The following is a 24416-nucleotide window of genomic DNA, read 5'->3' as shown; positions in this document are numbered from 1 at the left end:
CAAGTCTAATCATTCGACATTAAGTAACGCGCGAAATTTTTCAAATTTTTATTTTGTAGTTGACATTTTTCGATTGCGAATAAAACGTCATCTCGGCTGATATTAGAATTGAAGTCCAATCGAATTCCTTTTTTTTGAGAGATGTTTGAAATTTGAATATAATAATAAAAACTCAATAAAACCGATTTCGATGTTATTATAGCAAGGTTATAACTTCCGGTTTTTGAAATGAGTTAAAAAAGTTGCGATAGAAAGTTTTTTGCCTCGTGAAAAGGATCATATGAGTGTTTGAAGGCCTTATTAGTAATTACGTATAGAAATTTAGATTTAAGGGCTGTTTCACCATCCATTGATTAGTGTTAACTGACTGTTAAATGTGAAGCCGTCTCCGTCTATTCGAACTAGACAAATAGAGACGGCATCACATTTAACCGTCAGTTAACGCTAATCAATGGATGGTGAAATAGATTTGTGTGTTTATTTCTTGTTTTCACTTATTTTGTATTATACTATTTCATTGCTGATTATGTTTGAATTGTATGGATTATAAGTATAGATATAAATAGATAGATTTTTATTACGTATAGTATATTATTAACTTATAATATGGGTGTAAGATAAAGACATAAATTGTGAAATTGTAGCTATTATTACAGATGGAGTTTTATTTTTTTGCATATCAAGCTTGACGTGAGTAATACTTACATCATTAAGAGTTTTTTTCAGATCGCTGATCGTCAGATTTCCCTGAATAGACAAATAATACATATTTTTTACATTTAAAATAATTATAAAACTTTACTGAATACATTTACTTTTAGGCTGCGTATCACCAAAAATGTGCGATTGTCATGAACCAATAGAGACGCTTCATTGACCTATTCTCGCTTCTCGCTCAGCGCAGCGGGGCTACTTCGGAATTCGAAAATCGATTTTCGTGTCGTTTTGTCATTCTCACTCTCGTTTTAAATAATAGATGTTCGAATTTGTGTTTGTTATTTGTTCGTAGTACAAGACCAGCTCTAAATGAAATAGCTCAGTGAAATACTTGTTCTGCTGTTTTTTGTATTGTAGCCATATTGTTGTAGTGCTAGTATGTACGATAAAAAAAAATCTAGAAAACGAAATATGAGAGGTAATGGTGGATGAACAGAGCGAATCTAATACAGCTATAATTCCCGGGACAACTTATTTACAGCAAAAAATTAGTTTCACTACGACATAAAGGTGAAGACTACAAGTTGGTTAGAACGTGAACGTATATAGTGTTTATTGACTTTAAATTAGCTAAATTTAAGGTAAATTTAACAATTAAATACAGTATTGTACCATCAGCCAATTATATCTATCTATCCAGACTAGTCTATCAATTTTTAAACAAGTACCTATCAAATGAATATGTCGCTAAAGTCGAACTTTCAAGTTGACGGACACGTCTATTACCACTATCAACTTTAGGGTATTTGTCTGATGGTACCTATACCGTGCCTTTATAGGGTTTGATTCAGTATTTTGTTTGGAATCAATCAACGCAAGTAATCAAATGTTTTGAGGACGAGTTTAAGTTTGGTCAATATTTTTGCCAACGCAGATGAATACTTACCGCATTATTAATGACGTTTATATTCTAAGGGGACAAATAAAAAAAGATTAAGACAAAAATAGTAAAAAAAATCCCGTATAGGTACAAGTTGTCACAAAATTAAAAGTCAAAGTCAAATTATATTCTATTTAGGTTATAACCAGCACTGATGAATGTAAAAAAAAAATATTTAGGTACCTTTACTTAAATATTTCGGGAATGGGACATTATTAAGGCGTGTACATGCAGAAGATTCTGTTACAGTTTCCAGGCTTTCTAGTAGAAATACAGAATGTTTAAAAAATAACCGAAAATGTCATCAAATTCTACAGCCCATTCCCACAAAATAAGTCGGTTGAAATACTTACCTTAATACCTTACTTATAATTACCCTTATCTTGGAAATAGCTCAAATGATTTTGATGAAATTTTCTATGTGGCACCCCGACAGTTCGGTAGCTAATAATAGAAATAGAAATGTTACACACACGATTTAAACAGAAATACTTAATAAAAATGAAAACAAGTTTTTAAGTAATCTGTTTAAAATCGATCTAGTTTGGTCTTATCTATTGGCGAACGCGTTTTCCAATTTCGCAAATACCGAACAAAACTCGGTCGCCTTGGTCCTAATTTTAAGAAGGTGATAAGTGAATGAACGTGAAAAATAACTCATGGTTGTATCGGATATACACTTAAAGCGTAAAATCAGTAATTGATTTTTATCAACTTCAACTTATGATTTGTTTTTGGAGTCTTTTTGTATTTTTTTTTATACCCAATACCCGTAAAAGTAACAAATTTGGAGTTAATAAAAAAAATACAAAAATACTCCAAAAAACAAATCATAATTTGATTGCTTAGTAGCGACATCTCTTGTCTGGGTGAGCGGTTAGTTCCGAAAGAATGTGACGTCTGTCGACGAAACATAGATGTCACTAGTGCTGCTGCTTAAGTAGCATAGTAGAAATAAGCAATCTGAGATATGTATGCATAGGAAAAATTCGTGTCTAGATTCCTGTCCAGCAGTGGTGTAGGGGTTATAGCACGCAGCACGGATTGCTGAGGACCTGGGTTCGATTCCCAGTGCTGGTCTCTTTTTCTGGTTTTTCTGTGCATTGTTACCTACTGAAAAAAGCGGCTGCTACACGATTTATAAATCTTGGTACTTACCACGAGCTATGCGTGTAAAGAACAATTATTAAAAATTAAATAACAAATTTATAAATTTTACATCGGATATCTGTGATGTCGTCTCTGTTTGTTTTGTGCGAATTAACAGAGACGGCATCACATTTATATGTTACATAAATTTTATCAATGAGTGGCGAAACCGGTCCTTAGATAGTAGATGATATTTATTAGACTAGCTTTTGGCCGCGGCTCCGCCCGTGTGGAATTCGGTTATCACGCGCTCCTTCCTCGGGAACTGTGCATTTTTCCGGGATAAAAAGTAGCCTATGTCACTCTCTGGCCCATAAACTATCTCTATGCCAAAAATCACGTCGATCCGTCGCTCCGTTTCGACGTGAAAGACGGGCAAACATACATACAAACACACTTTCACATTTACAATATTAGTATGGATGTAGGCAGTGATTACTTTTAAGCCCTATTTCGACGATACAAGAACTTGCACATGCGTTACATTGCAGACTATTGAGAGACAGTGAATTCAGTTGATCAAACAAATAACGTAATGTAGTAAAACTTGTATACAATGCCTCGTATTGTCTAAATGGGGCTTTAATGAGCTCCCGATATTTTGGCACAGTAACAGTCTAAATCCCGTAACAAACATACAGTGTGTTACCGGCAGTCAGGCTTTTTTAAGGGAGGTTAAAGTAACGCATTTCTGTAACTTAAGCACGACATTAATTTAATTAATAAACTAAAATGCAGGCTATTAAGTTTGTAAAGAAATTATAATTGCCAGCAATGTACAGCAAAGTAAATTGACAAGTAAGTGTAAATGACAGCCGACAGATACTTTGATTATTATTGTTTGTTATGTGTTACTTTGCTGTACATTGCTGGTAATTATAATTTTGTTAGAAAGTTAACAAAGTCTGAATTTAAGTTTATTAATTAAATTAATGACACGACGGTTAATTTACAGCAATGGTACGTTACTTTATTACCCTTAAAAAAGCCTGGCTGCCGGTAACACACATACGGTGTAATTACCAAATAATTAAAACTGTTACAAACATTGGTTCATATAATGTATTTTTCCATAAAAAAGCAAGGAACCAACGAAACATACCTTATGTACAAGTGGCAACAACTGAAAAAAGATTTGTTCATTAATTTAAGCTGGAGTTACTTACACTTGAATACTCGCTTGACGAGTTATCCACATAGAATGACAGAGCTAAAATATAGCTCTTTGGTGTATTTAGTTTTATACATTAATCAAGCTACACTACGAGTATCAACTATAATATCAACTAATAAACTATCAATTAATAATTTGAAACATACGATAATAATCCAATACGATCATAATCTACCTTCTTATAGGATACACAGACGAATACAAATTTATCTCTCTATTATTTAGTATCTCTTCTGTCAACGTTAAGTTGGTAAGAGAGGAGCAATGTAAAAAAAATGCAAACGAAATTATTACCCTTAGGTTGGCGCCAGAAACTGAGTTTGAGAGGCCCATAATATCATTCTGTAAAACATAAAACATGGTTAGTGTACTGCAGGACTACTACGAAACTCGAAGCATAAGCATAAGCATAAGTAGCGTAGTAGAAATAAGCAACCTGAGATATGTATGCATAGGAAAAATTCGTGTCTAGATTCCTGTCCAGCGGTGGTGTAGGGGTTATAGCACGCAGCACGGATTGCTGAGGACCTGGGTTCGATTCCCAGCGCCGGTCTCTTTTTCTGGTTTTTCTGTGCATCCATGCCTTAGTTTGTATTTTCGAAGTTCGTATCGTACCGTCCCTCTCGCTCTCGTATTAAATAGAATAAGTGTCAGAGGGACCGCACGACACGAACTTCGAGTAGCCCTGCTGTACGACCTCGCATTTGTTGAATTGTTTTAAATTACCACACAATAATTTTCTTACGAGATTACTTTTGAAATTTACCACGAGCTTCGCGGTGAAGGAAAACATCGTGAGGAAACCTGCACAAGCCTGCAGAAGCGATTCAATGGTGCGTGCGAAGTTCCCAATCCGCACTGGGCCCGCGTGGGAACTATGGCCCAAGCCCTCTTGTTCTGAGAGGAGGCCTGTGCCCAGCAGTGGGACGTGTATAGACTGGGATGATGATGATGATGATGATGAATTTTCTTACATAAAATACTAAATCATCATCATGTCAGCCGAAAGACGTCCACTGCTGGACATTAGGCCTCCACCGAGGCCCTTCACTCAGACCGGTCTTGTGCTTTCCGCCAGGTCGTCACTCCATCTTGTTGGAGGCCTACCGACAGCTAGTCGTATAAAATACTAAATGGTGAACATTTTTTGTATTGTTTTGAACAAGTTTATATTCATGCTGGAACTGGTTAAATCATTTGTTAAAATTACTACAACAAATTAAAACTTAAAAATGACATTTTAGTTTTAAAGGAGTTTTTTGACGATTGTACTTTTCTTGATTGTACTTGCATTGTCATTCAATCTACATACATTAAGTATGTATGTATACTAAAATTTGTAAATCGGACCACTAGAAGTGGATCAAAATTAACTTGTAAAATTGGAAGCATACAAACAAATATATACCTCTGAGCTTAAGTAAAATAGAAGCTTGTAGAGGCAAAATCGGTCCGTCCGATATGATACGAGCACAGACAGACCGACATTGGCGTCAAACTTATTACCTACACCCCTCTTTTTACACGGGAGGTTAAAAAGAAAAAAATCTTACATTGTATCCGTCGTCGAAAGAATCATATCCTGAGATCGCAACAATGAACCAACAAACCAGGAAAATTACTCTACTTCCCATGGCGAAGATTTAGGAGTACAGGCCTTTCCTTCCAACTCCTATTTATAACACTCGCTAATTAGCCACTTGTTTAATTCACACTGCGTAAATCAATTTGAACTGACTAAATTTCAATAAGCTAATCGATTATAAATGCAATTTCAGGTGCTATGCCGTTAGGTGCTAATTGTTCGGCTTCAAACCATGATGTGCTGGTTTAGGATTGGATGGTTGAAGAATTCTAATGTTGTTGAACAGTTTCTTGCCTGTAACTAGTTATTGGAAGATTATTTGAGGACTTAGTGATATTTATTAGTGCTTGTTAAGGCCTTATCATACTTGCGAGTTACGAGCGTGTTTTCTTTACACATATCAGTCGCGGCAAACTCGTTGCGTGATACCACAGAATAACTAATAGTACTACCGTGGTGATACCTTCATACAAATAATACCACGGCCGGTTGTCTTCATTGAAAAAATACTCGCATTGTCTCTGACGGTTCTTCTTTTTTGGCATAACAGAAAATGTCACAGCCCCATGAATTAAAGAATTAAAAAAAAGTAACTGTCAAAATCTATAAGCGATTTTTTTTTTCTATGGAAGTTACCCGTCTGAACACTCTGAACGTTAGTTCTCAGAGTAATCTGTGCAAAATACGCTCGCTACTCGCAAGTGTGATGAGGGCCTTAGACTAAATATTAGTTAGTTTTTTTAAATATGGTTCTGCAGTTGGTTTTGCCATTGAACTGTAAAAAAAAATATACGAAAGGTTATGGTGGATGAACGTTAGGCTAAAGATGTTGCTGATTTTACTTAGCACCTTTCCAAATAAAAACCCTCTCACTTATTGATGTTTACGCATAAGGATTTTATTCACAACACAAGACACAACAATATTAAGTACCTACAAATGAACAACACGAGGAACGGTATGTGTCATTGCGGTTCTGAATCGGACACTGGCTCAGCATAATGCTGAATCGTTAAAAACACCCCAGCGCTGATTTTCAGCCAGCACCGTTGGTGACCCTCGGACCGCTAAAACGATATACTATCATCGATACAGGTTATCTATTGTTTGCCCGAAAGTTATATGCCATAATTTCATTTGCCCGAAGTTATATGCCCGAAACTTCATTTGTCCGAATGTTTCGTTTACCAGAAAATTTATTTGATATTTTCTTATTTCCCGAAAATTAGATGCCATAATGATACGAATGCAATACGTATTGTTTTCCATATTATTAAGTGCAATAATATTATTTAATAGAATATTCAAACGCCATACTAAATGGTGTTTATTTTGATTATGATTGATTAAAATTGCTTTTTTCTATTACTAATCTATGTATTATCTTTATTATCCGGCTGCTGTAAAAAAAAACCTAACATCGAAGGCTAAGGCGGGAGCTAAGCTCCCGCCTTAGCGTTCTTAACCTAACCTATCCGAGTCGCTTCTGCTCCGAACTGTCTTGCTCGCTCGCTTCGCTCGCCCGCACAGATCAAAAGTCGGAGTTCTAACGTAACCTAATCTATGTGATTAAAATTTACCTAATTCAAAGGTTTGTTTGACGTACGGGATTTACATGGATGGCAAATGATATGATGGCATGTGATAGGTACTTATGTCTTACAATGATTATGAAAAATGAAATTATTGAAATGAATATTATGGGAAACAAAGATTCTGTCATTTGATTAATATGGTAAACAATGAGTAGTGAAAATAAATTTACAAGAAACAATATTATGGCGGTTAAATATTTATAGCACATGAAATTCGGGCAAATGAAATTCGGTCAAGTGAAGGTATACCATCGACACATCGATCATAACCCTGGTGCTCTGAGTCTCTTCAAGGATGTATCAAGAAGACTCAGAGATACCACAGGAGACCGAAGAGCTGGCAGTTTCTTTGCTTAACGCATCAGTCTTACGATCCAGCGGGAAATGCTGCCAGCATCATTGGTACCTGCATGCCTTTATTATCGTTTTAGTCTATTTAATTTTAATGTAGTTTTAGTTTTTTTCTTGTACCTAATCTATTTTTATATTATACTACTTAAGAGCAAACGAATATTTAGATAATTTTGAATAGATTTACCTGTAAAGGGTCCTAATAGAACAATTTCTGTAAGTATCTACACTTTCACTTAGAGTTATTTTTTTTCCCACATTCAAAAGTTGACTGGTTTTGTCCTTTCAACGTTACGTTAAGTTCATCTATTTTTAACATAATTACAAGTTCTGAACTCAAATAGTTGTCAGGAAGAGATCGCTTTAAATAAAATATCATGGGAGACTTGACGCCACATTGACCTATTATAGTCTCAAACTAAGACTAAGCAAAACTTGTGCTATGGATAAACATACCTATATAGATAAATATATACATACAACATCCAAGACCCGCGAACAAACATTCGTATTATTCAATTTTGATAATAATATCTGCCCCGGACGGGAATCGAACCCAGGACCTCAAGCTTCGTAGTCAGGTTCTCTGACCCATTGGCCATCCGGTCGTCAAAGCGATGAAGTGATTTTAAGAGATAAGACGGCCTATTGTCTATCCTGAATTTGTGTCCATAATATAATAATAATCCATTTATTTCAAACACAATGTCCATAGATGGTTACCTAGTAGTATAAGCACAAAAATATTGTATAAATTTGTATTAAATATCTTTACATTTTTTTATACGGATTTGTGGTGTGCAATAAATAATATTGTATTGTATTTATTTTTGTGCATAATTATACATAAAATGTTTTCCGCCTGTCTATCAGCCTGTCAAGACTCTTTTCCTTGGGAATCTGTGGTGGTATCAAGTTGAAAAAAAAAAAACACCGAGAGCTTATATCCATAAAAATAAGTATCTACCTACGTTTTAGTCTAAATTATATTCTTAATTTGTTTTTACAATTCGCCGTTACCTTTAACTACGAGTATTTATTAGCATACGGGTCACGGGTATCACTTAATTTCCAACAATTTCATATGTTTTTAGATTTTGGAGATGAAACAGTCAGTGAGACTCAGTCATATTAAATGATATCGACACCTCCTACGTATACTGGTACAAGTGCATAATCATAAATTTACAGGAGAGCTGTTCAAAGGTTCCAAAACCTGTAACTTTCTCATTTGATGATATAACTTTTCAAAATTTTGCATTGGTTCCAAAGAAAATATTTGCTTTCTACCTGTATTCATGGAATTTTGAAATTTCTTATAGTTTTTGAGAAAATTGCAGATACACTACTATACGCGTATTTTACATCTTGTAGTTGTGCGGTATACTGAGCTAATTACCACTTGCTCCAGTATACGGCGTAATGCGTAGATTACTGATCTAACGATATTTTTATATTGTATATGAATTTTTAGATGAAATACTTATATGGCTTGCAATGAACAATAAAACAGATGCTCTTTTACCTTCATCTATTGATTTATAAACGTTTTTATCACTTGCATCAATATACGCTAACATTAGCATGCCACTTGTACCAATATACCGCTAGTAATGTTTTAAACGTGCTATACAAAATACAGAAATATACCTTTATAAAAAACCTCACTTGAAATATAAATGGTTTTATTAAGAAAAGTAATTGTATTAAGTGCTTTAAATTAATGGAAGCACATTCAATGGATTCGTATTCCTGTTCAAATGTGTACTCATATTTTATTGTGAAAGGTTCCTCATGTGATACATATCGCATCGCACCCATTTGTATCCACATAACGGTTTAGCTTTTTGTGCCTCTTCAGGGTTCCGTACCCAAAGGGTATAAACGGAAACCCTACTACTTTATACTACTTCGCTGTCCGTCCGTCTGTCACCAGGCTGTATCTCATGAACCATGATAGTGAGACAGTTGAAATTTTCACAGATTATGTATAACTGTAGTCGATATAATATATATATAACAAAAAATAGATCAGAATAAATATTTAAGGGGACCCCATACAACAAATGTTTTTTTTTGCCATTTTTTTGCTAATCCTAATGAAGTTGTATAGATGGTACGGAACCCTTCGTGCGCGAGTCTGATTGGCACTTTGCTTAAGACAAGCTTTGACATGAAATATTGAGTCAAAGTCAAAATATCTTTATTCAATTTAAATTGTAACAAGCACTTATGAATGTCAAAAATTTACCACCGGTTCGTAAAAACCTCTGTTGAGAAGAGTCTGGCAATAAACCTAGGTATATTTTGTAAACAGATTTACAATCATATTTTAGTGATATCTATACATCACAAGTATTTAGCACGACTACATATTTAAAACAGTTCTCAATTCGCTATTTGGAGTAAGCACTCGCCAATGCGGATCGGAATTATTTCCAAATTTCCCTATCCATGATATAATCATTAATTTTAATAATACGCCTTATATATTAATGTCTTCTTGACAATAGATTTAAATTTTGTGTCTGTTTCTGAGTCTTGGGAAACTTCTATAACTTCATACGGTTTACCCGTTTTCGCCATATACATAGCCAGGTACCATTTCTTAGGTGTGTATAAAAAAATGTGTATAGGGTGTTATTAAAAACCTGTACTTTAAACCACATTAGGGCTACTAATTACTAATATGATCCAAGTAGAAAAATACTGTGATTCGAAAAAAAAAGTTTTGTATGGAAGTGGAGTCGCAAGAAGACTTTCTAATTTCGATGTTTTCCCACTTATATCGTATTAGTAATCAGTAGCCCTAATATGGGTTACAGTATAGTACAGGATTTTTTTTATCAACCTGTAGGTATATTGAAATTTACTGTTCTCATTTTAATTAAAGCATGCATGCCTTCGCCTTCTTTTTGGGGATGCTCAACTACCAAAATGCAATGTAATACTGCAATGTTATATTTCTAGCACGCGTACATGTAGGTATAGCCGAGGAAATTGAATCACGTACTGGTACTGGGGTGGAACCGTTGTACTACCAATGTTATGTTGACATCCCATACATTTGCCAAAGAAATCATAGCGAAATAGATCACGAAAAGGTTTCACATTAGATTTAGTTTCCATGACTGTCTATGAGAAATACGGCTATTGTGGTCTTGCCAAACCAAAACATGTTTTTTTTATATATACTATCAAATTATGTGCTCGTAGAACAGTTTAAACGGTCCGCACGCAGCGACGGCTAGCGCGTACACTGAGGCAACTGCCAGTTACACTCGACTTCCCTGGCCCCGCGACAATATCGGTGCCGCGTATAGTGGTGCATGTCGGTTGCCTCAGTATACGTTGTACCGATTAGCAAAACGGTGTTAGATGCATTCATATACGTCACTTTATTTCCAAAACTAATAGGAATATCCGTCCAAATTTTTTGTGGTAGGTAAACAAGGAAATATTAATCACAAAATTGCAAAAAACTAAAAATCAGAAATTTGTCACTTGTACCAGTATACGTAGGAGGTATCGATATTGTAACAGATACCTCTCGTCTTAAATCGAGTTTAACTCGACATGTTTCGGACTATTTCGGGGTGTTTCGCTTCTTTATTTTAGATTTTATTATTATCACCTTATGAAATGCAGAAATAAATAATTTTTATGAAATGACGAAATGAAAATGGTAGATCGTTATCGTTATCGTTAACTATAACGAAAATGGTAGATGATTCTTTATTGCTTAGTAAGTACCTTTATTAGAACGAATCCTGCACAATAGTACACAAACGAAGTCACGTGTAAAATAAAGTTTAGTGAATAAAAGTCTCGTAATTTATTAAACGTTTATTGAAGAAAAAGTTTATACGTCAATTTCACTTTGGACAGGGTCAGAAGAATCGCTCTGAGCTTCCACCGCGTTCTCTGTCTCTACGAACACTCGGAACATCTTCGCGATTTCTGCAGCGTTGCCGGGCTACAATAAGATACGAAAGATAAAATATTTGTCTTTACCCAAGCATTTATCATTTTTAGTCATGAACGACACCATATAAGAACTGTCGAAAAAATGTTAAATGTATTAACAACATTTCTAATGGACAAGGGTAAATCGTCAATTACTTTACTATACCTCATTTTTTTAGCATTAGAAAGAAGGTAAACAATCTTGACGTGTCTTTTTATTGAAAAACACTCTTGGAAAATAAGTCACAGCAAATAGTAACAAATTGCAAGGACATATGATCATTTACATGATTTTGGTATCATAAGTAATAGTTACCTACTGATTTTTTAAAACGTTTTTCAATAAAAAGACTCGTCAAGACTGTTTACTCTTTTTCTAATGCTAAAAAACGAAGTATAGCCACTGTTCAATCACTGGCCACCTTACTAAAAATTAATATAGTCACCAATAAACAGAGTTAATTTTTAGCATAAAGTGTCAATACTGGCTTACTAAGACCCTACCTACTACGTTAGTACTATTAGTTATTCTGTGCTACTACTAAAATGTATTCTGGTCATCGCTATAAATAGAATTAATTTTAGTATAGGTGGCCAGTAATTGAAAGGTGGCCAGTAAATAACGATTTAGCCAGTGTTTTATTGTGACATGGATTACTTAAATCATAAGAACTTATAAATTTAGATTAGATAAATTGAGATAGATTTTTTTAAAATATATTTTATATATAGGGACGTTTTAAATTGTCGATTAGACAGAGAAGTCCGTCAAAGACTTTCAACGTCATATGCTACGACGGCCACAGAAAGTACATACTATATTTCATTTTTCTACAAAGAGATGGAATGCCAACTTCAATCGCCCATATCTTGCTTATTTTTCAACATCTATTGATGATTTCGAAGAAGTCGCCCGAAGAATCCAACTGGGATGGGCAGCGTTCGGGAATATTCGTGATATTGTCTTCTTGTTCAATATTCCGCAGTGCCTGAAGACTAGAGTTTTCGATCAGTGTTTGTTGCGGGTGATGTGATAACTTATAGCTCTGAGACGTGGTCCTTGACTGTTGGCCTCTTGGGGAGGCTCAGTCACGCAACGAGCTATGGAGAGAGCTATGCTTGAAGTTTATTTGCGCAATAGAATCCGGAATACGGAAATTCGTTGAAGAACTAAGGTGACCGACATAGCTGTAAAAATAAGCAAGTTGAAGGCAATGGGCGGGCCACATCGCTTGAAGAACAGATAACCGTTGAAGGAGAAAAGTTCTCGAGTGGCGACCGCGAACCCGAAGACGAAGCGTTGGCAGGCCTCCCACGGGCGTACTGACGACATCGTGAGAATTGCGGGCAAACGGTGGATGCAAGTGGCGAATTGTCGTTCATTGTGGCGTTTTAAGAGGGAGGCCTTTGTTCAGTGGATGTGTATGTACGGGCGGGAGTGCGCCGCCGCCATCACTTATTCGCAGCGTTGGCGGGGCTGAGGACTCGTAGAGCTAGGAACTGTCCAACGGCCAGGGCAATTGCGCTGCTAAATGAATTTTTGACTGAAATCCAGGATGCTGACGTTTTTGCCGATGGTTGGGGAGCACTTTTATCTAAAATAATGTTATTTTTAGCATAGTATATTAAGTATTAACGAGCTAGGCGTTTTGGTGCAAACTGTAAGCCTGACTTTGTATTGAATAAATAAATAAATAAATGTCTTCTGGCTGATGATGATGATGATCATGGTTGATGATTTTTAGGACATTCGCTTTAATTTCCGATTTTCTACTAAGTTAAATTATTCAAGAGAAAATTGTGTTCCATGCATATTGCCTATTGCCCTAACAGTCAAGCGGGTTGACAGCGATGCTTTGTGCCGTGTCTTACCTGATTCAGTGTGACGCACTTTTCTGTGCCGTGTATAGTGATGCACAAATGCTGCCTATGATAATTGACCTGCGTGAATAATAAAAATACATATAGAACTCCTGGCAGGCGGGTTAATACTAATTTGACATACCTAATTGAATGAAGTGTTGAACGGATAAACATACTCAAATAGGAAGAAACAGTTTTAAACACATATATCCTGCCCTGCTAAGCCGAGAGGCGCTGTGTCTGAGATACGCCCTTTTAGTTTTTTGTTCCATTCGATAGCTATACAATTACATTATAATTAAACACTCAAAATTCTAGAACAAACATTCAAACATTCTACATACAAATATCTGCCCCAATCGAGAATTTAATCCAAGACCTCAAGTATCTGGTCGTCAAAGAATCGATGGCTGGAAAAGAATACTGATAATTATGTTGATTTTGATGGATATTCCAGCGTATTAAATACACAGACAGTCAAAAAAATCACAAACACTCAAACCTTTGCTGCGGCGAAAGGAATTTCACTGATTCTGCCCTTTAAAAGAGAAAATAATATGTTAGAAATTATATTGAGCAAGTACCTATACACTGTGTTATTTTTCACTTCCGTTATTATGTTCCCTAACATTTAACGGGTCAAATGAAGTTAATTTCTCCAAGACACTAGTGGCATAACTATGCTTAAAATATGATCAAGAATTGAGATTCCATTACGCACAGTAAAACAGTGTAGGTTCTTAATTTATGAGGTTTTTAAAGTCACCTATAATGTTTGTAATTCACACAGCCATTAAGAAAAAAATCAAGTAATATTTTTCTATTTTGTTTTGTGTACGGAACCTTCCAATTTTAGGTATATTTTATACCTTAGGCTGCTATTTACTCTTAAACTACTAATAATTGTCAAGCAATCTTAGCCGTTATAATTTTTATTGTAAATTTGATGTAAGTACCTACTTACGACCATCCTGAATTTCAGATCGCTCGATTTCATAGAAAATTTGCACTTTAAAGTTGGATATTTCGCAAACAGATCACTGGATCGAAAGACTATCTTGAAAACTCGTCTCTTATATATCACGTCAATGGTACTCGTCAAGTTTGTGAATTTTACAATTTGAAGCTATATTCGTTCGTTAGTTACCTGGTAGGTAGTTTCTATCAACGAACTGAGCCATCTGTCAAAATTAACGGAAATCGAGGACAACAAGGTGTATAAAGTACAGTCGAACCATTTGATGTAAAATTTCAAAGTGAAATATCTACACATCCGCATCTTTGCAGTCTTAATCCCTAGAAGGGTTTAATCTAACACACATACAAACAACGCGTGAACATGTTTCGAAAATTTTTATAATGTAAAAACTCACCATTGAACATAATTTAACAATACTTAAGAAGATCAAAAGCAACATAGACGCGTTCATGTTTCATAAATAATGAATGTCGAAATCATTGAATTATTGTGCTTATCTGTTTTGGTAATAGAAACCATTTCATTGCATTAATTGATTTTCCGGATAGTAATAGAAACTGAAATGGCGCAATTCAAGTTATCTACAGTAGAATAGATTAAGACAGCTTCTAATGAAAAGGTACTTATTACGAAAGAAGATGTAGCGGCGGCAAATAAAATCACGAAGATTAACAGATGAGCTTATAGTTTAATTATATTATAACTTTACAGTATATGAATATAATAGCCGATTTACCAAATAAAAGCAGATTTAGATTTAGGATACAGCCTGAAAATGCGAGAGTCAGAGCGCAAGATGGCGGACGGCAGGATGTCCAATAACAAAACGCAAAACACTGACAGCTGACACGTGACACCACAATGATTGATGACTCATCAATGATGAGTCGTTTTTGTACAGAGCTATAGTACTATTATGTTTTTAAGTTTCAGTAGATAAATGACTTCTGCTACATAAATGACCACAGAACAATCAATCAAACAATCATCCACATACAAATTAACCCTAAGATCAGTAGTTTTAAAAAAATATATATTTCTCACTTTTTAGTGATTTTAAGCTAAAGTATTCCATTGAGCCCAAACACGGCTTAGTTAGGTACGTTGTTTTATAGCAGAGTTCCGTTGCCTACCTTTTTTTGAAGTCGGTTAAAAATAAGAGCGGACCTAGTATACTACCCTGAGATACACCCTGCTTCATCGTTGCCACATCTGACCTATAAGACCTATAAGATACAAAGGAACACGTCATGAAATAAAGCCAAAGCGATTAGCAACTAATAGAGTTGCTCTTAAAATTGTATCTATAATCGATTAGCTTATTAAACTTTAGTAAATTCAAATTGATTTAAGCAGTGTGAATTCAACAAGTGGTTAATTAGTGAGTGTTATAAGTAAATAGGAGGTGCAAGGGATAAAGCGTACTCCTAAATATTCGCCATGGCAAGTTTAGTCAGTTTCCTCGTGTGTTGGTTCATCGTTGCAATCTCAGGATATGATTCTTTCGACGACGGATACAATGTGAGCAAATTTTCTTAGTAAAAACCAGATAAGAACGTGTCGGACACGCCTGAAATAGGGTTCCGTAGCCATTACGAAAAAATTAAGTAATATTTTTCTAAGGATTTCGTATTTTGTATGGAATATTCCAAGTTTAGGTATATTTTATACCTTAGGTCGCTATTTACTCTTAAACTACTAATAATTCTCAAGGAAACTTAACCGTTATAGTTTTCCTTGTAAGTTTAGAGGGGGGGGGACGCTCGATTTTAATGAAAATTTGCACTTTATAAAGTTGAATATTTTGCAAACAAATCACTGAATCGGAAAATCGTTTTAACAACCCCCTAATGGTTTTAAAATACCTATCCACCACAATACCCCACGCTACAAGGTTTATTGGATGAGAAAAAAATCACCCCCGCTTTATTTACGTCTATGGGCGGTACTCAAATATATTTTTTTTGTTTTTTTTTTTATTGTACCATTTTGTCGGCATAGTTTTCATATATATTCGTGCAAAATTACAGCTTTCTAGCATTGATAGTCTTTGAGCAAAGCCGCGGACGGACAGACAGACAGACATGGCGAAACTATAAGGGTTCCGTTTTTGCCATTTTGGCTACGGAACCCTAAAAACTCGTATGTTTTGATATGGTCTAGTATTTTCACCTAAATATTTTATAAACAATAATGAATGGGTGTTAACTGTCTGAATCGTCTAAATAGATGAAAAGAATTATTATTATTGTCATAAGGGCTTAAATTATTAGGTCGTCTATTTTTCGTCGCTCATTACAGATCGACAATACCGATGTACACTAACCGCACCCATGTTTTATATTTTACAGAATGATATTGGGGGTCTCTCATACACATTATCTGGCGGCAATATTAAGGTAATTTCGTTTGCAATAGTAGTTTATACAACTGTAACGTAATAAGGGTCCTTAAAACACTAGGATCACATAAGTGTTTCGAGGCCTAATATATTTATGCACAGTTGCGTACATTATTTTATCTACACACATACGTATTATACGTATATGGGTTCAGAAAGTTAGAATTATTATTAATAATAAATAAAGTAAAAAATATAAACATCAAAATAACACAGCAAAAAAAACAAAAACAAAATAACAACATATCTTAGCGGCAAGACAAATCTCTGCTTTGAATCTCTGTCAGTTTTGCAGCTCCCCCCCCCCTGCAAATTAAATGTTCTATAATATATTATGCCCCGTTTACCTATAAAGCAGGATCCCTTGCGGGTGTTTGCTACATATACCTTGTGTTTCATGTAGGTGTCTTTGTATAGTGTGTATGACAAAACAAGCGCGGGCGATCTGACCTAAAAAATCTGGCTTGCTCCCCCCTAAGCCAGAAGTTGGGTACGCCCGTACGAATGTTTTTTTAAGACATAGACAAATCAGTAAAGTCCTTATTCTTACGTCGCTCGAGATCAAATTGTCGTACCAAAGCTACCAAAGTGACATTTTGAAACGAACAAAGTTATAATGGTTTGAAATACAAGATTAGGTCAGACAGAGAAAGACATACTGGCATGTGTTACACGCCAGTACCGCCATACTTGCTGCATAGAGAAAAGCGTTTGATTAATCTAATTTTCAACCGATTTAAATGGCAAATTAAGGAGTTGTCAAATACCGTATTGTGTTTAGACAGCTCATAAAAAGTACGTCAGTTTATTGGTGGTGTCATCATCCCTATTGTGTTTGTTTTGACAGCTGTTCCAAATTTGAAACTCACTAAAGTAGGTACTAATATTTGATACTGTAAATTCTGTAAGCAACAAACATTGCGTTACTGGTGTTACCTACTACCACAGACAGGAAAGTTGTCATAATAAAATCGGTTGTTTAATTGTAGTGGTCATTGTCAACGGTTTTTGAACGCAATTTTAGAGTAGGTACTTATCATAAGCGTGTAGATATTTTTTTTACATTGCTCCTCTCGCCAACTGAAACTTTGAGAAAAAATACTATGGAGAGATAAGTTTACATTTGTCCGTGTATTTCTATTAGACGATAGTTCATCATCATCATCATCAGCCTATAGCAGTCCACTGCTGGACATAGGCCTCCCCCAATGTGCGTCATTGCGCCCTGTCCTCGGCTAGACGCATCCAGCTTCTACCAGCAGCCTTTCGCAAACGATAGGTAGTTTATATATTTTATCTACACCCATATAGTAAATCCTCAATTATGCGTTCAAAAACCATAGGTAATAACCAGCATTACGACATTGGATTCTATTATGAACACGGCTGTATCGTAATGGTCATTACGCCTCGTTTCATAAACCCACACTCGTATTTTAAGGACCCCTATTACGATACAGTTGCATAAAATACTATTATACAACTTGTGATTTTTGTATGTAGGTAAATGTCAGTTTTACAATCAGTTAGTGACACATATTTATTATTATACTTGATAGTGTAGCTTAATTGAGGTATAAAACTGAATGTTAATTAACATCTCAACATCTATATTTTCACTCTGTCTTTCTTTGGACCTACGTGGACTACGTTAACCTCGTAAGGCCCACGTCAAAAGTTTATCATTAGAATTCAAAACTTAATGCCAATTAGTGAAGTTTGATATTAGCTTTGACGTATGTCCTAAATTTAGAACGTAGGGTCTTACGAGGTTAAATTAATAAACAAAGCTTTCTTTCAGTTGATGCCGCTTGTACATAAGGTAAGGTATAGTTTATTTATTTTTATTGTCTCATTGCTTCTCTATGGAAAAATAAATAAGAGAACAAAATATGTTTTTAAAAATTTAACGGTTTTTAATGATTTACAATTAATTACACTATACAGGGTGTCTGATAATGATGCTTTAAATGCAAAGTTCGATTCTACTCGCTTAACTGAGCTATTTTTATTCTGTAACTTTTTAAAAGCATGAACAGTTTTGTTTTTTTTTTTCATACAGATTAAATATAATTTTACCCAAAGCCCCATGGCCAGAGTCATTCTGTACCTATACCTATCGACAGTGGAAAGGAAAAACAAATGCTACTTTTGAGAAATTGCATTTTTTCTTAATTTTTACTAATTGTTCTTTACATGCATAGCTAGTGGTAAGTTCCATCATTTATAAATCTTATAAGTATCAGCCGCTTTTTCAGCACCGAAGTTTATAAATTATAGTAAATAAGACAATATTTTTTAGGGTTCCGTCCGTACCCTAAGGGTACCAAAGGAACCCTATTACTGAGACTCAGCTGTCTGTCTGTCTGTCACAGGGCTCTATCACTGGAGTCGTAGCAGTAAGACACTTGAAACTTTCACAGATTTGTATAACTGTGGCCGCTATAACAAAAATACTAAAAACATAATAAAATAAATATTTAAGGGGGCTCCCATACAACAAACGTGATTGTTTTGCCGTTTTTTACTTGATATTAATAACGGCAACAGGTTCACAGAATCTTTAGTTGTATAATCACTTTAAAAATAAAAAATAAATTAAAATAAAATAATTATTCCGAAAATACAAACTGAGACATCACAGAAAAACCAGAAAAAGAGATCAGCGCTGGGAATCGAACCCAGGTCCTCAGCAATCCGTGCTGCAATTAAATTCCTGTCCAGCGGTGGTGTAGGGGTTATAGCACGCAGCACGGATTGCTGAGGACCTGGGTTCGATTCCCAGCACTGGTCTCTTTTTCTGGTTTTTCTGTGCATCGATGTCTCAGTTTGTATTTTCGATATGGTTTCACGGGATACCCGTAAAAGTAACAAATTTGGAGTTGAAATAAAAAATACAAAAAGACTCCAAATAACCAATCATAAAATAATTATTATTTTGCCGTTTTTTGCTAATATGTAATGTTTTATAGATAATGGTACGGAACCCTTCGTGTGCGAGTCCGACTCGCACTTGGCCGATGTTTTTAGTGTTGTTATTCTGTCCCGTAACTCAGGAGACACTTGCTTAGAAAAATGTTTGCAATGTATTACATTTACCTACTAACTAGTTTGTTTAGGAGATGAGCCATGAAGGAATTGCTTTAAAACTGTCACAACTCCAACAACTCAACTTTTAGTGTATTTCTACCCCAATAAATCGTACTTTTATTAAGTAACCCAGGATACGTTACCATGGCAACAAGCTACACTAAGTTGATTGAGCCAAAAATCTTACTGATTGTATAAGTCTTTAAGTTTAGCAACAGAATAGCCAATTATTATTTATCGTATCGCTTACAAATTACACTTAAATCATAGGTTAAATTTACTCTTCCAATTTCGGCTGCGGGACCGGGGATTAGACTCTCGCTCCGAGTCGTTCTTGATGCAAAGGCTATCTATCGCCGTTCAACGCGGGAACGCGGCAAGCGTGTTGGGCACCTTTGCGCCAGGAACGATTCGAGCGCGGTCTTTTTTAATATAAAAATATATTTAAGTTTAGTTTAGTAGATTTATTATTTAGTAGTATTTAGCTCTTAGGTATATGATTGTATTTTCTATAAATAAAATTAACCTAAACTCTTCCAATACACCTCTGAGTTATTTTTTAATTTTTATTTAATTATAGATTAGGTACCATACGTATTTTCCAAGAAAACCAAGCTACATCGGTCATTTGCTACTGAACTATGAGGGTCCCACATAGCAAATTTCATCCAAATCTTTATAATAAATAAATTGATTAAATAAATTGAGATATTTTGACTTTCACTTTTAATTTTGTGACAACTTGTATCTGCGGGATTTCTTACTATTTTTTTGTGATAATCTTTTTTTATTTGTTCCCTTAGAATATAGGCACAATCAATAATTCTGTAAGTATTCCTCTGCGTCGCCAAAATATTGACCAAACTCAAACTCATCTTCAAAACATTCACATATTCGTGCTGTTTCTATACAAAATAAGCACCCATGCAAAATACTGACTCAAATTTTACAAGGGCACAATATGCAGGTGGTAGGATCTTGTGCAAGGTCCGCCCGGATTGCTACCACCATCTTGCTCGCTAATCCTGCCGTGAAGCAGCAGTGTTTGCACTGTTGTGTTACGGCGTGGAGTGTTAAGACAGCGTGGAGAAATAACTGGGACACTGCGGGGTATGGCACTGAGGTATCCCATCTTGGCCTCTAGGTTGGCAACGCATCTCTATCTGTAATACCCCTGGTGTTGCAGATGTTTATGGGCGGTGGTGATCTCTTCCATCTCGCCATCCAGTCGAATAAAAAAAAAGTGAAATAAATGAACCTTAAACAAAGCTAATTTAAGTACAGATCTAGCGAAATAATGTTTTTCCATCATATTTTATTGGATAAGTTCTTATTTTTCTTAATTTCTCAATTAGCTTTAGTACCTACACTTTCGTTAGCAAGTTGAAAAAGCCAAATAAATACGAACTTTTCCGACAAAATACGACGGAAAAACATTATTCACTAGATCTGTACCAGTAGCGTGAGCGTGACGTCATAAAAACCTCGTTTCCCGCCGGCTTGCCTAAATTTTTTACTTTACTGTAAGAGTGTAATACTTACCTCTGAGCAGTGGCGTAGCTTAGTTGGGGCAGGGGGGCAGTCCGCCCCGGGCTGCACATTTAGGGGGCGGCAAAATACCATAAAAATTTAATGGCATGTGTGAAGTTCCCAATCCGCACTGGCCCCGCGTGGGCACTTCGACCCAAGCGTTCTCATTCTGAGAGGAGGACTGTGCCCAACAGTGGGACGTGTACTTATAGGCTGGGATGAAAATGTCGCACCTACGATTCGGACCGATTAGAATGAGTACCCTAAACAAGAGGGCGGCAAAATTTTCTTCCGCCCCGGCGGCTGATACCCACGCTACCCCGCTGCCTCTGAGGAGTTGCATTCGAAGACACAACTGGTGCAAATAACTTGCAACAACCTCTTTTTTGCTGCAAATAACTTGTAACATCCTCTTTTTTGCTGCAAATAACTTGTAACAACCTCTTTTTTGTTGCAAATAACTTGTAACAACCTCTTTTTTGCTGCAAATAACTTGTAACAACCTCTTTTTTGTTGCAAATAACTTGTAACAACCTCTTTTTTGCTGCAAATAACTTGTAACAACCTCTTTTTTGTTGCAAATAAGTCGTTCCGCCGACCTGTTTCAACTAGAGCTGCGCTGAACGAGAATAGGTAAATGCAAGCATTTCTATTGGTTCCTCGCAGATCTCTGGTGGAAGCGCTGCCTTAAAGTAAATGTATTCAATAATCAATTACCCTGCATAGGTAGAAAGTTTTATAATTAAATTAAATGTAAAAATATGTATCATTTTTTGTCTATTCAGGGCAATATCACGATCAACGAACTGGATAAAGTTCTTAATGAAGTAAGTATTCCTCTCGTCAAGCTTGTTAACCAGAAATAATTACAAAAAATATCTGTTAAATCAAAATAGGTGCGCAATTTCACATTTATGTGTTTTATTTATACAAAATATCATAAATCCTAATGCGTTCAAAAACCGAAAATTATGACCAACATAAAGATAAACTGTGTTGTTACAACAAATTTCTTGTCTGTGACAATGTTTATACCGGATTTAGCCTGCAAAGCTACTACGAAACTCGAAACTCGAAATTCGTGTCGTGCGGTCCCTCTGACACTTATGCTATTTAATACGAGAGCGAGAGAGACGGTACGATACGAACTTCGGGTTTCGTTTTTCATAGTAGCCCTGCTGTAGTATGAGCAAATAATTAAAACATAGATCATACTCCTCAAACTGAACAACATTAGATAGCGACTTTTAAAAATAATTAGTTTTTGATAATTTTGAGTTATTTAAATATGTTAATTGCTGTCTTTTATTTATTTAAACAATGAATTTTTACATAAAAATAAAAAGTTTTAATAATTAGTTTTTTAATTTTTATTACACTTAAGTTTATTCGAAGAAGCAATGTAAAGCAAAATGCTGAGAGGAGGCCTGTGCCCAGCAGTGGGACGTATATAGGCTGGGATGATGTTTGAAATTTGCTTGATATCGAATGATATGAGAGTTGGGGCTGCGTCTAGTTCGTCTCTGGATAAAAAAACCACGGTTGCGTGATATGCGTCAGAAAATTTTCATCAGTTTCAGTTAGTCTTGTTGCAAAGATTAGTTTGTATATAATAACTATGTGTGAATATAAAACAGGATAGGCACTGTACAATGTGTTTTTTCATACGATTATTAACATTAAAATTATAATGCAGACGGGTGAGGTAAGTAACCTATACATACTAGTTATAACGGACTATAACTATACTGGAGTTCCGCACAAAGCGTTTTCGCTCTTCCTTCATCAACCGCACAGCAAAGGAGTGGGATTCCCTGCCTGCGACTGTGTTTCCTGAACACTATAATTTGGCCGCTTTCAAGTCTAGGGTGAATGACTATTTACTAGGCAAGTATGCTCCACCATAGCTCCTCATCGCCCTCAGCCTCGGCCTCATCCTCGCTTTCCATCAGGCGTGATTTTGGCCAAACGCAAGCCTATATTAAAAAAAGTTCTAAAAGGCTGGCTACAGTTTGGGGAAGTACAAAATCTGCGACAGATTATATAAAATGAATGAAGATTGGTTTTTTGGAATCTTTTTGTATTTTTTTTTTTTTTTTTTAATTTCAATTCCAAATTTTTACTTTTACGGTCATCCCGTAAAACCGATGAGGGCTACGGCATAGATGTCGCTAGCGTCACTGCTTAAGTGACTAAGTAAGAACAAATGGTCTTATTTTTCTGTTTTTTCTGTGCATCTTTATTTCAGTTTGTATTTTCAATTTAAAATGAATGAGTCAAATGTTACAGATCTAGTGAATGTTTTTCCATCGTATTCTGTCGGATAAGTTTGTATTTATATTGCTCTCTCAATTAGCTTTAGTAAACTTCAGTAAGCTAGTTGAGTAAGCTGATATAGAAACTTTTACGACAAAACATTATCACTACATGTGTACTCGTGCTTTCGAGGTAACATACTGGTATCAATGAGGGCTATCGTTTTTTGTCCCACTAGATGGCGCACTGTTGCGTGAGGTTTTTAAGTATGGCTTTCAAAGTCTGTTATTACGGGTGTGAAAACAAAGTTAGTTAAAATCATATTTTAATACACTTAAAACCGTATACCATAAAAATATCGAGCATGCCACAGTGTTTGCATAGTCCCCGTTTTGTTCGGAAAAAAGAGAGGACAAAGGTTTTCGAAAGACAAAACTGTCTCAAAACACAGACATTCATTGCCCCGGAACGCATATTGCCATAGTTAATTTCAGATATTGCAAAATATTCACAAAAATTATTCTAATTATGAATAAACCCGCGTAGCTCCTCACCCAAAACTATGAGATTTGACATTTCGGAGACCTCACGCTACACTAGCGCCTCTAGCGGCGAATTAATACGCGATAGCCCTCATTGCGCTCCACAGAAAACCAGCGTTACTGCACATAATGTGCGACAACCACTGATGTATTAAACTGGCGACAACACATGCTGAGTGGAGACCCTTTTTGGTATCCTGTCGTGTCACCAAGTAACATAGTTTTAGTGCTAGTTTTAGTCTTATCTATTTGTGAGGTGGCGGTATTTATGGAGCCAAAATAAATCTTTCTTTCTTTCTTTCTATCAATGACTGCTTTTTACGTTGCTACTCCGCTAC

The 24416-nt window shown here is 35.6% G+C and overlaps 3 protein-coding genes across 3 annotated transcripts in view; 1 reads left to right on the top strand and 2 right to left on the bottom strand.

The window, feature by feature from the left end:
- The window catches only part of LOC141444306 (uncharacterized), a 99401-nt gene that overhangs the window by 14532 nt on the left and 60453 nt on the right, over nucleotides 1-24416 (bottom strand). The gene's annotated exons all lie outside the window — the stretch shown is intronic.
- On the bottom strand, nucleotides 595-5659 carry LOC141444028 (uncharacterized). The gene is made up of 5 exons (XM_074109471.1): nucleotides 5474-5659; nucleotides 4215-4262; nucleotides 3849-3869; nucleotides 1604-1627; nucleotides 595-747 (listed from the first exon to the last, which is right to left on the bottom strand). The coding sequence occupies exons 1-5, from the start codon at nucleotides 5552-5554 to the stop codon at nucleotides 595-597; spliced, it is 327 nt and encodes a 108-aa protein (XP_073965572.1). The 5' UTR covers nucleotides 5555-5659.
- The window catches only part of LOC141444305 (uncharacterized), a 22594-nt gene continuing 13823 nt past the window's right edge, over nucleotides 15646-24416 (top strand). Inside the window, exons 1-2 of the mRNA XM_074109833.1 lie at nucleotides 15646-15780; nucleotides 16611-16658. Coding sequence (XP_073965934.1) covers nucleotides 15700-15780; nucleotides 16611-16658 — 129 coding nt within the window. The 5' untranslated portion in view covers nucleotides 15646-15699. The remainder of the gene's footprint in view (nucleotides 15781-16610; nucleotides 16659-24416) is intronic.

Source organism: Choristoneura fumiferana, chromosome 29 (assembly GCF_025370935.1).
Source record: "Choristoneura fumiferana chromosome 29, NRCan_CFum_1, whole genome shotgun sequence".
Taxonomy (NCBI): Eukaryota; Metazoa; Arthropoda; class Insecta; order Lepidoptera; family Tortricidae; genus Choristoneura; species Choristoneura fumiferana.
This window is presented reverse-complemented; position numbering and strand designations above follow the sequence as displayed.